The 13,190-nt window shown below is 39.6% G+C and overlaps 1 protein-coding gene across 2 annotated transcripts in view; it reads left to right on the top strand.

Annotated features, from left to right (window-relative positions):
• FRY (FRY microtubule binding protein) overlaps positions 1–13,190 on the top strand; it is a 173,712-nt gene that overhangs the window by 27,773 nt on the left and 132,749 nt on the right. For both annotated transcript variants that reach the window (XM_075727968.1, XM_075727969.1), the window contains exon 2: positions 3,843–4,042. In XM_075727968.1, the coding sequence (XP_075584083.1) occupies positions 3,843–4,042 (200 nt within the window). The remainder of the gene's footprint in view (positions 1–3,842; positions 4,043–13,190) is intronic.

Here is a 13,190-nt window from a genome sequence, read left to right as displayed (position 1 = left end):
CCCCAGCAGATAATCTTCTGCATAAACCCATACAAACTCAATGTGGTGATTTCTCAGGTAAAAATTATGCTTTTTATTTAATGGGGCAGTGTTTCATTGGTATAGATGGCAAAAATGGACGCATCCTTTTTATTGCTATTTTTAAGGCCCACATTATAATGTGTCAACATAAAGGGACCAATCATGGATGCAGCTGTTTCTTAAATTTTGGGTCCTTGATTTCCGGTTACATGTCTCAGAGGCAACATTTTTTAATGAGCTTTGTAGAGCTCTCAGTCTAGGAAAAAGAACTATATTCTGCTAAAGCTCATACATCATCAGGATAAATGTCAGTGATAGCCTAGTCACTGGGCCAGATTTTTGCAATGCAAATACCAAGCATATGCAAATGCTTGAGATAATGGAACTGTAAAGATGCATTAGAAAGCCAAACTTCTATATAATAGTTCATGACCAATTCATGATCAACTCAGAAATCTCATGCTGTTGGCAATGTTAACTTCCACACTGAAGATGCTTATGTAGAGTTAGCAGCTACAAAGTGATCTTTTAAAAATTTGAACTCAATCAGTGTCATATGTCAGTCATTTCTATAACTGCTGTAATTGCTGTAGCAATGATAGATGTTAACCCCCAGGATATCCTTTTCCTTTCCTTTGGGGGAAAGGCTGTACAGTCCTATATTTCAGAGAAGAGCTGGAATAAAAGTTCTTGGTGCACTGACAAATCTGACAAATAATTGCACTTCTCTATTGCAGTGTGCAAATAATTGATTTTTCAGTTAGATGTCTGGAAAAAAAAAATTAGATCAGCCTGTGTCACAAACCTAACAGCATCGTTGTTAAAACGCTTCCTACTAACGACGACTATGTGGATTTAAAATCCAGTCTCAAAATCCTGGCTGAATGCCACAATGATTGAAGATAAGGGTGGCAGCTCCCAGGTAGTTTGACTAGAATTTCTTAAACTTAATTTCGTAAGGATGTGAGGCGTGCATGATCTCACACACTGCCTTCCTTCCATCCCTCCTGCATGTCCCTTCGTAGTCAATTTTGAACTTGTAGCCAATTTAAACCAAAACTGCCTGAGGAACAGAAGGCAAGCTTGCATTTGGTTGTATTCCTACAGATTCCTTCAAGAGAGAGCCTGGGATGACTGTGCCGGCCAGACGGAGGCGGGCGGCCCAGCCCGGGTGTGTTTAGCTTGGCAAAGGCTGGCTGGCAGGCAGCCTGCCTGCCCAGCCCTGGGTGCAGAGCTCAGGAGGGAGCTTGGGAACGGATGGGGGGACCTTGGGGTGATGACTGGGGGAGGGCAGGGCTTTTACTGCACAAAGGACACAAATCCTTAAGAAAACTGGTTTCACTGCTCACAAAAAAACATTTTTCCCAAATGAGCACTTTGCGATCAAACTGATTTCATGGATAGTTGTGAGCCAGTCAGAACCACGCATTTGGCAAATATATTAGTGATTGTAAAAATATTGTCTGACTCCTTCCTAAAGCTATTTGTGGAGAAATTTCCATTACCTAGTGTATTCAATAGTCCATATGTATTTGCATCTGATCCTTTGCATCCCACTGTCTTCATGCTTAAACTTTAGGAGAGCCTAGGTGATGACAGGAGAGCAGTAGCACTTACACTCTTCTCTGGCGACTCTTTTTTCATTAATTTGAAGTAGATCATTATTCAGAACAACAGTGTGTTTTTAGAAACAGTTTTGTATAATATAAATGTAAAACTGTTCAATACGCTTGGTTTTATGCAAAGAGTCAATGCCAACAAACTCCATGATTATGCTTTTGCCCTCAAAAATCAAGTGAAACATTGCAGGAAACAAATCTAGCAGGAAACATCTATTGGAGTGGAAGAAGCGGTGCTGCTGTGCTAAAGAGTGATGGCATACCTTATCAATCAGCAGAGTTATCTTCAAAGTAAAGTATGGATGTGTTGCACTTGCAGAATAATAGCTACATGAACAAAAGCATTTCTATCTTGCATTATAGTCATACAGTGGACTTCTAAACTTTGATTTTTCTAAAGGAAAATATGTTCTCTTTTCTCCAATCTATCTTTTTTATTTTTCAATGCATGAATTTGGGGTCTGATTCTGCCACATTGTGAATACTCTCAAACTACAATGTAGTCTTTGGGATTTAGTTTTTTCAGTTTTTTACAGCAAAGAAGTATTGAAGTATTCAGGAAAGATCTAAAATCACATTTATTCTTAAAACAGTCTCATGTAATTAATAGTTGACAGTTACTTTCAGTAGGAGTTGCAATTCTGTTCCTCAAAAGTAAAGGCTAAAGGCATTTGATCTGCAGTATCCGTCATTGTAGTTCATTCTTCTTTCTTTCTTTCTTTGCAACTTGGATGCAACATACAATGTAACACTCTGGAATGCAATGCTATGGGGAAATGCTATAATGATATTAGTTCACAATATTTTCCACAGTTTGTATTGCATTAAAGCACCTCTGTTCCAGTCACCAGCAATGCTCACAGGTGTTACGACACTTGTATTGCATTCAGAGTGGCTAATGTCTGGTCTTCCCAGTGTTACTTAATTTGCTACTTTTAAAGTCCCTGGCAAAGCTAACAGAGGGTGCTACCAGGACCTGCCTGAACACCAGACATGACTTTTATTGCCAATAAGAGCTAAGCCTGACGATTTTGTTTTGGAACTTTTATGCATAGAATGGTAATATTTGAATTAATGAGGTTTTCGTTCATAGTACTTCAATTTATTTTTTCTTCAGTTTCCCAGAAAAACAGTAAGTAGAGCTAAGCCTAGTACATAATAACTTCATATTGGTTATAGGGAATTCACAGAATCATGGGGTAATTTAGATTGCAAGAGATCTCTGGAGGATGATTAGTCCAACCTCTGCTCACCAACTAGAGAAGGTTTCTCAGGGCCTTGTCCAATCAAGTTTTGAGTATCTCCAAGAGATATCCTGCTATATCTGTGGACAACCTGTACCAGTGTTTGATCACCCCCTCGCAGTGGAAATTTTTTCCATATATCTAATTGGAATTTCCCACATGTCATCGTGTTCAAAGAATAGTCTGGCTCCCTCTTTGCTATACCCCATTAGGTAGCTCTAGACTGCAAGAAGATCTCCCTTTAGCCTTCTCTTCTTAAGGTTGAGCTAGTCCAGCACTCTCAGCCTGTACTCATGCAGCAAGCATGTAAGCCCCTGACCATCTTCGTGGTCCTCCCTTGGCCTTGCTCCAGAATAGCAATGTCATTCTTGTATGTGGGAGCCCCAAATTGGACACAGTACTCCAGATGTGATCTCACAAGTGCCAAATGGGACTGTAGAGTTTGGTACTTTCAGAAAAACTTAATTCATAATGAACATTTTTTGGCCATGGAATAAATGAGAGGAACATTAGTCCCTTTACAACTCACTTTAGTCAAAAGATCAGACTCCTGACTTTTGCAAGGATAGGTCAGTTTGAATAGCAATAAAGAATAAACTTGTTATTTGACAACTGAGTTACAGATCTGCACTACAAGATAAAGAGTAAGAAATGAGGATGTTATTCAAACAGTTTGGTGTCAGCAAGTCTTACCACGCAAAAAAAGAGGATTGATTGTGCACTGCATAGTAAACACTACTCAATATTTGATACATAACATTTCATCTTTTATTTCTTCTTTCAGTCTAGATTATGTAAATTTTACCTATAACTCTACTGTGGAAATTGTATTTATATATTATGTATTTCTTTGATTATCAACTACTCTCCAGTTTTGCTTTGACAGTATAGTGGGCCACTGGAAAAGTTAAGACGTGTTGAATTACCCACAAGTAAATGTGCCTTTTCTACATTTTAGCTTCTCCAGTTGGTAACGGATATATCAAGCCACCTGTCCCACCTGTTTCTGGTACACAGAGAGAAAAAGGACCTCCAGCCATGTTGCCTATCAACGTTGACCCAGACAGTAAACCAGGCGAATATGTCCTGAAGAGCTTGTTTGTTAACTTTACTACTCAAGCTGAACGCAAGATTCGCATCATCATGGCAGAACCTCTTGTGAGTAAAAAGAAACTCTTAAGTATATATGTAATTTACTTTGAATTTATTTTTATATCAGGCTTGCTTGCCATGCAATGCAGAATATTTTGCTTGTAATCTGCGTTGGAGTTTGATAGTGTTTCCCAAACTGTAAGACACGCTACTATGCAATTAGAACGTCGTGGGAGAGGACAGAGGTATGCAAGATATGCCAAAGGGGTGACATGAAAAGGGATGAATATTTTATTTCTGTTTGCAATATGGGCATGTGTTAACGTGATTGAGAGGCAGAAGGGGTGTCAGCCAGCATAGATTTCACAGCTGGGAGAGTGGTCATTGAGTCAAAATAGATTAGAAAATGCTGAAATATGATAAAAACAGTATTTCTGAACATTACTGGTTTTCAGCTAAAACATGAAAATGAATAGCACTGCTGGTTCTTACTTTAGTTCTGACAGCAGTAGGTTTCATAATCTCACAAAGTACTATAGGACCTATTTTCCAGATATGAAAAAGTATGCAGCATTTGAAAAAGGAGCTACATTACAAGGTCTTGCCCAGTCAGTGAGAGTTCCGTCATTATTTACATTTTAGGCAAATTTAACATACAAGTACATCTGTTGCAAATTGTCTTATGTAACTGGACTTCTGGGCTTCTACTGTTTTAACTTGAGACTACAGTTTATATGCATTCTTGTTATTTTGATTAGGGAAGAATAGTTCTATAACCTATATTTTAGTTCAGCAATTGCTGCTCCCCAGCCAACCCCCCCCAGTTTCTATACTGAGCATGACATCATATGGTATGGAATAGCCCTTCAGTCCGTTTGGATCAACTATTCTGGCTGTGCCCCCTCCCAGTTTCTTGTGCACCTGGCAGAGCATGGGAAGCTGAAAAGTCCTTGACTAGCATAAGCAGTACTTAGCAACAACTAAAACATCAGTGTGTTATCAACATTCTTCTCCTACTAAATCCAAAACACAGCACTGTGGCAGCTACTAGGAAGAAAATTAACTCTATCCCAGCTGAAACCAGGACACAAGGTAAAAATAAAAATATGAAAATAACCAGGAACCTGTATTTCTGAGCTGTAGAGGAATTTTTATAAAATCTTGTGACATTTTTGTTATAAAGCACAGTATGGAATACTTAGTTCAGTTCCCAATTTTCAGGTCTGGATATTCTGAACAGTGAAATTAAGATTGTCTTGATTCTGATGGCATCTGTTTTGCTTTATGTCTTGTTATAGATTCAGAAGCATTTGATGCTTGTAAAGTTTTTCCAGACTTTCCTCTGAAACATTAGGTAGATGCAAAATGACAGAAATATCTTACATAATTTGGAAATAACACAAAAAAAGCTCGCAGGAAGGAATATTTTGATGAAGATCCATTTTCTTCTTCTTTCATGAGTCCCCTCCAAATCGCAAAAGATAGAATAAACTGACAGTCATAGTGTAGGTCCTTCAAAAAAAAATGCCAGCAGCAATTTATTACCATCCAGTCTTCATGTGACACACAATGAACATCTTTAAAATTTTAAGACAAAATGTGTTGTGAAATTACTTGACAAGACTGGGAAACTACAAAAAGACCAGGACTGAGAATATAATTTCCTTACAGCACCTCTGTTACTCTTAAACACTAACCTCTGCATTTTCATGTAATATTTCAGACATAGATATGAACCAGTGACCCTGATTCATTGCCATTTCACCCTGTGTTAAGATGATTTTGGGTTGTTGTGCATTGATATATTATTTTTGTCACTTTGTGAAACTATGAATATCTGAATGCTGATCTTATCTTCAGTGAAATTTTATTTGGTAAATTCAACATATAATGTAAAAATATGACAAGAGACTGGAATGTCACCTTCTTCTTGTCAGCATTTTCAGAACGTGTTTCTTACAGGGGTCTAACCTTCAGACATTAACAATAATTCAATGTCATACTCACATTTTATTAATACTAATAGGACTTACAAGTCATGGCATGCTGCTATTTGAGGGTGACTGTGACAAGTGTGTAAGCAGGTTTTTGTAGACATTCAGTCAAGATGATCTTGAAATAATTAGGTTGCAATGAAAGAAGTGACAAGGGAAAATGGCAATAATTCTGGAATAATGACTAAGAATTCAAGTCCACCGTTTTTGTGGCATAGCTGTTGGATGTTTAGCTTCTTTCCCACATTGCTACTCTACTGACTATAATTGTGACCAGGAAGTCCCAGGGTTTTGCAAGACAAAGATGATAAACTGGTGGTGCAGAGCCACCCTTTGGCCTTTTTTCACAATAGGTAGTCAAATGGTGAGCTCTTTGAAGATTCTGTTCTAATTAAACTCAAAGGTACTTCAAAGAAAATCAAGCTTGCAAAGTGCTCTAACACTGAGATGTTTCTAGTTTGAATTCTCTAAGTAATTACAAGATATGACAGTTTAATTTTATAATAAGTGATGAATACTTAAGATATCTTTTAGAGAAGCTAAAATGATCTGTTTATAATATAATTGCTTTTTCCTCTCTTTTATCACTGTCTAGCTCAGATTCAAGCTCTGAAGTTACTATGGGATTAAATTAAAGACTTACTGATGTATATTTTAGCTAGATATTTCTTTTCATACACACATTTTGCCTGCTTATCCTTTCTCATTACCATTACTGATGTTTTTATGATTTTTTCTCTGAGTTTCTTTGGGTTCCATATGCCTCTTTGATATATCCATCTCTTTTGTGACGTACACAGAGCCCAATTGTAAATTACAGTTTTCTGACAACTATGGTGGAAAACCAGGTTTGTGTCCTGCTGTGAGTTGCAGATGCTAGCAAGGCACAAAAAATTTTTGCTATTTCTTAGGGCAGCACTGAAGGGCACGCCACCCACCACCTCCTGCAGCCCCATGAAATCTTGACTGGGATAACAAGATTCTAGCAGCAGAGAAAGCAGAGGGCAGTGTCACCTACTCCTCCTGCTGCCTTGGCTGTCAACCAAGTATGATTTGACATTTTGGTTACTGGATCTGGCAGCGATCACCATAAAAAACGGACTCCACAGTTAATATGTTTTCTAGGCATGAATCTAATGTCAACTATCCGCTGCTAAGTCTTTTAAGAAGTTAGAATGGAAACCTTTTGTTTCCAGATGTGATTTTTTTTTACTTTGGAGAATATTTTATTTGGAATTTCAGGTCAATTTTTCCACATTTTTAGGGTCTCTGAAATACAACAAACATTTCAGTAATTACATTACGTTCACAATGGTATGGCTAATTTTTAATGATTAAACTACTGTACCCAGATTGTCAAGTTATATTAATCCAAATTAAAGGTATTTGACGGCAGAATTAATTAAAAGGGATTTTTCAGTTTATAAAATTTAATTCACATAAATGAAATGTAAATAATTTCTTCTTGATAGCCTTTAATAATTTCCTGCTTCTTTTCTGTAAATAATTGTTCTCTTAATGAATGTTAAGAATTTTTCCTGCAGACCTTTTTCACAGCTGATTGCATTTATATTTACATTTTTATCAGTTTATATTGTAAATCTTCTTTGCATTGCTTCACTTACAAACGCAATTTGGTATTTTATTACTGCTGATTTTTATTTCAAGCAGTGGTGACCTTAAAATGAAGCTAGAATGAGGAAGCCAGGGAAACATTTTTGCCAGTTCAAATGATAAAATGTGTTTACGTATCTTAACACTGTAAGGAAAAAAAGCAGAAAATAGTTTCCTTTTTAGGACTGTTGATTATCACTCAGGGTAATAATTCATCCTGTGCATACTGATCAGGCTAATGTTTAAATACAGCATTTAGCAGTACTTACACACAGCTGTAGACATTGATAAAACATAGTGAGCTACAGGCATTGACAGTGGTTAATGGTTAATTTAGCTGTTGGTAAACTTGCATTATGCTTTTCTCTTGCAAGCATCTTCTTTTACTGAGCTTGTCTAACTTCAGGATCTCTCTGAATACTGAACTCAAGAGCAGAATTTTCTTATTATAGTATTAGGACTATAAGCATATTCATTTATCCTGCCTGTAACTTTTACCTTTTATTAGGTAGGTTTTATTTCATCGTGGGAAAAAAAAATTAAAGCAGTGATGTGGTTGATACTAGTGTATTTATTACTTCCATTTCATTAGAAGCTCAAAGATGTTAAAATATAGACCTGTTTCAAAGCAGGGCTGGTGATAACAGCCAAGCAGGTGGTTAGGAAGACTCTGAAAGGGCAGGAATAATGCAAGGTTTTTTTTGCAAAGCCTGACCAACGAGCATGTATAGTGGCACTGCTGTCCAATTAGCTTTAATCTAGGCTCCACTTTCTCTAGGCATTGCATAAGAAATATGCTAAGGACAGACTTGGAAGAAAAGGAAGTAGAAGGTTTTTTGGTTTTTGAGGACTGGGCTGTAATAACTAGGAAGATTAATGTAGGCTATAATAATACCAAGCAGTTTTATCCCACAGCTGTAATGTAGAATTTTCTGTTTCACATGAACTAAAATGCCAGCTGCATCACATGACAAATGGTTCCTTTGTTCTCATCTATAATGAGACACATTAGCATTACACACTTTTTACATTTGAAGTCCTCATGAATAGTTTGGCATACACAGGGCCTTCAGACCCTTGTTTATTTACAGCGCACAGACAGGAGTTACTATAAGGAACAAGTAATTTCATGGAAAAGAGGAAAGGCAAAATGCCTTGCTCTGTTCTGACTATCCACTCAGTATGTGTATGCCCAGATAAATTGAAAAGAAGAAAACTTTATTTTAATAACTTCATGCAAGTATATATTGAAAATGCTGTTCTTCCCCCCCTGCACCCGCAAAGAGGTATCCTCCTTAGGACCTTCCTCTATAAATGCTGCCAGCGTGACAGATACCCATTGTCATCTGTCCCTATCCACCTCTGTGTCACTCAAGGATTATGTCACTCATCATGAATATAATTCTTTTATTCCACTAGTGTTTGTGGTAGTTGAAATTCTGTAAAGCATGCGGGCAATCCATCCCAACCCTAAGGAGCTCATAGTTCATAATATCATAACTCTGTACCTAACATATCATAACTCTTTATTTCTTCTGTACTCTTTAGTGTTTAAATGATACAACTAAATATTAATAATTAGTTCTTTTAGATACAGTTGTGACAAATAATATGTAGGACATCGAGAATAATTATCTGTTCTTTCAATAATTGTCTCTGAAATACTTAAGATGCTGCTTTATGAAATTCTGCCTCACTTTATTGTACTGTGCTGAGGACTGTCTTCTCACCTGTTTATAAGAAAGTGAAAGCATCTACACATCATCTTACTTCATCTGCTCGATACGTAACCTGAATATAGTACCCTTTTATTGTATGGAGCCCTACAGATCTGTTACAGTAGGTGCATTAAGTTACTTGTTGAATGGGCAGATCTATGTCTGTCAGTCATAGGACAGCCAGGAGGACCAAGGACAGTCACTGTCCTCAGGAGAAGGCCCATCTCCTACAGCAAGTACCAGCTCAGCAGAGTTTCTTTCCTGGAGGTCATTGACTGGATCCCAGGTCAATTTTTCAGACTAGCAGTTAGTCTCAGTATTTTATTCAACTCCCAGCCATATCTAAGGATTGTTTGATTTCTGTGTGGATTGTCCCCTTGATTCTGCTTCTTTTTACTCAGAAAGCTAACTTACCAGGAGCTAACTTCTCTGTTTCAATAAATCAGTTAAGCAGAACAATGGTCTCAGCCATCACTCTTCCCTCCTTCATAAATCAACTTTTGTTGGAACTTCAACTGGCTCTCCAAATATAGTCCAGTCCACAGAACCGAGCTCTGCCCGTGATATGCTGGGTCAGATCAGCTTGTTCGTTCACCCAGCAGAGAGAAATGCAGGTAAGCTAAGCCTTGAAGATACCATCTGTGAAATAAGCAAACTCTGCTCATGTACTCAAAGGATGTGAAGGCAGAAAAATACAGGAAAAAATCAAGCTTCTATACTGAAGATGGAGAGCATCAAATATAGCAAAGACATCTCCAGTGGCATAAAGAGCTTTCACTTCCTCTTCCACCTCAGAAATAATATCTCCCTCTAGTTATCTCAGTACATATCTCAGGCTGAGACCTGTGGCAGGCACCAAGCACTGAACAGTATAGAGCAGTAGTCCTTCTAGGGTGGCTCATCTTGAACCAAGGACAGTTATCGACCTAGAAACGTTTGTGTGATTGAATCAGTGTCCTCAGATTAGATATCTTCTATGTAGTTCAGGGGGACATACCATAAAATTGAAACACAGGAGTAGAGGGAAAGGCTATGAAATACACAGTTGGAAAAAGAGTTAGAGGAGGAGACAAATGTAGGGTTTCAGAAGTAATCATGGGAGTGTAGGAGGATGGAGACAGGATGCAGCATGGGTCGGATTCCAGCTTCCATATGAGATAGAGGGAAAAAGTTCATGCCATTTTAGCAACCAGGATGGAAAAGGACACATTTTTTGATAGCCATTGGCATAGGCATTTGCAGCTAGATACAAGTCCATAAAACCACTCATACATTTCAGAGCCAGGCGATGCCAACAGGAGCTTTCTCAGTGATCTCAGGGTTTCCATAGCTGGGTGTATGGGCAGAATGCTGTTTGAGGCTTCAGATCTCAGACAGCAAAACTCTCTAGGATGTTCACTGTCCCTGGGCCTCACTGCTGCATGGATATAGTTGGAGGATAGTCACTGGTGCATATGATGGTTCAAATCACTAAGACGATTTAACATTGGAAGACAGAGATTGAATCCAAGGTCACCAAGGCTGCCACGTGTTGGCCGATGCTTGCAAATACAGCAGAGAACCTACAACATGCCTCTAATCACAGTTTCATGTCATTTAAGGATATTGGTTATTACCACTATCCAGAAAATGAAAGTCATACTACAGTCATCTCAGGCCAGCCTTATCACTGATATGTCATCATGAAGGACAGAAAGAAAATCAAGTATCTACTTTGGTAGCATTCTTGTCAGATAAGTAACAATTAATTAAAGAGATAATTTTCCATATTTTCGCAACATCTTCATCCTTCGCATGCTTTCAGAGTTCACGTTTGAAGTCAATGAGGTACTACTTCATCAGGATTTCTGTATGTTTTTAAGTTTGAATTTATGTGCTCTTTTCTGGGCCCGAACCTGGCATGGTACAGTTTACCCATCAGACAGCTTGAATTATGCTATGTTTGACCCTTTATATCTGCTGGCATGGCAAATATGAGAAAAACGTAAATACTTCACTTAGCTACCTTCGTAATCTGGAAATGCACCCAATAAGGTCGTTTCCTTAGCTGGGCATGTAGTATGGGTGGAAGCTGTGGCTTTTATGACCATCGTATATGTAGCAGAAGAACAGTGAAGGCTGACGTTAGCTCTGCAAGGGCACCCTGGCATCCTCCTTGAAAGTCTGTCAGATTGGTACCAGTAACTGGGAGGAAAAGGCTTCAGATCAAGTCACCTGGGGACACATGTTTTATGGTACAGCAACAGCCTTCGCGATAAATACATAGCCAAGAAAGCCCAAAAGAAAGGAAGTTTAAAGAAAACTAACTACTGACAGTCATCAGAATTTCTTGAGTTCACATTAAAAATACACCTTTCCTCATCTATGGGTCTGTTCTTTGAAAGTAGACATAGTTGATGACAGTGAGTAGCTACCTGATGTTAGAGCAGCAGTGGCTGCCAGGCAGCAGGTTACTGGTGCCAGTAGCTGTCATTTATTACCCCCAGCTGTCTGAGGGTTAAGTGAAACGTGTTTAGCTGTGCCTGGAGCAGCCCTGCAATTGCAACTCTGAATTTATTCACATCAACTGATACAGGCTTCCTACAGCTTTGATTAAATTAGGTCACATTACTCTGAATGGGTAACCAGCGGTCAGGGCCCTGAGGGCACTAATAAGCCTTAATGGCCTCCTCTGAGTCTTGCCCACCCCTGCCCATGGCCCAGGACCCCATTCCAGGTGCTGGGGCTGTCAGTCCCTGCCACAGCAACACCACAGCAGGGCTGGTCTCCAGCTCCCCACAGCCCTGCCCAGCCATGGGCGCTGCCGAGCCAGGCCCACCCACGGCCCCACGTCCTGGCCCTGCTCCTGGCTGGGGCGGTGGGACGGGCCCTGGCTGCCAGGCCCTGCCCTGCCGTCCCCACACGGAGCCCCGGCCGCGGCGGCCAGCCCTTCTGACACCAGCAAAACCATGTAAGCACTTCAGCAGCTCACCTCGCCATAACTGGAGCAAGTCCTGCTCAGTGCTTCCCGTGGAGGTCAAGATACTGGGAAGGAGTGGGATCGTGGGCAGTTCTGTATCAGAAACATCTGCGAGTCTCCCTCACGCAGCCATGTCTCAGTACTCGGTAGCTGGTAGGATATCTGCCCTGCGTGGTCGTAGGGTATTCTGGATGTCTGCATCCAGACAGGTGTTCTCCATTTTACTCTGCTGTACCTTTTAGCGGAGGTCTGTTGCCAATCCTGTATTTTCATTCCCAACGCTTACGAATGTGGGAAACTTGCCCACCCTTCCCCACCTCCCTGTTTCTTTAGCATTTTACCAGTTCCATATAAATGTACTAAAAGAAGGAACCTCATCTGCTGCTTGGAACATGGAGGTCCCCTAAATCCTCGTAGCATTGCTCTCACTGTGGGCAGGAGGTTTGACTGAAGGTGGGGACAGCGCTCTTGTAGCAACTCGGAGAACATGGTGAGCTCAAGAGGGAAGCTGTGCATCCCCCATTGTGTGCAGGGGAAAAAAAACTTCGTGCATTTGTCTACCATGTCCTTCTTGCACAGAAGAAATAACTTTGCTTATCATAAATCAGTTGCTGCAAAACTCTTTGCATATGGATTGAAACGTCAGTGAACTTCTCTGTTGAGGAAGCAAAGATGTACCAAATGACCAGGGTACATCAAGGTCAGGGAAGAGCATCCTCTCACCCCCTTCACCAGCTCTCAGAAGCAATGTCAGAGATGGGAAGGAGGGAACAGTACTGCTCAAGTTACACATCTTTGACTGTAGTGACTTTGTCTCCTAAATCTATTTAATTTACCACTGGATCTTTCAGTGTTTCTATTTCATAGAAGTCTGCTGTCACAAAAACCTTCTCTTCATAGAAGTGATTATTATATGCATACCCCTGAAT

The sequence above is a fragment of the Pelecanus crispus genome, chromosome 1 (assembly GCF_030463565.1).
Source record: "Pelecanus crispus isolate bPelCri1 chromosome 1, bPelCri1.pri, whole genome shotgun sequence".
In the NCBI taxonomy this organism is placed as follows: domain Eukaryota; kingdom Metazoa; phylum Chordata; class Aves; order Pelecaniformes; family Pelecanidae; genus Pelecanus; species Pelecanus crispus.
This window is presented reverse-complemented; position numbering and strand designations above follow the sequence as displayed.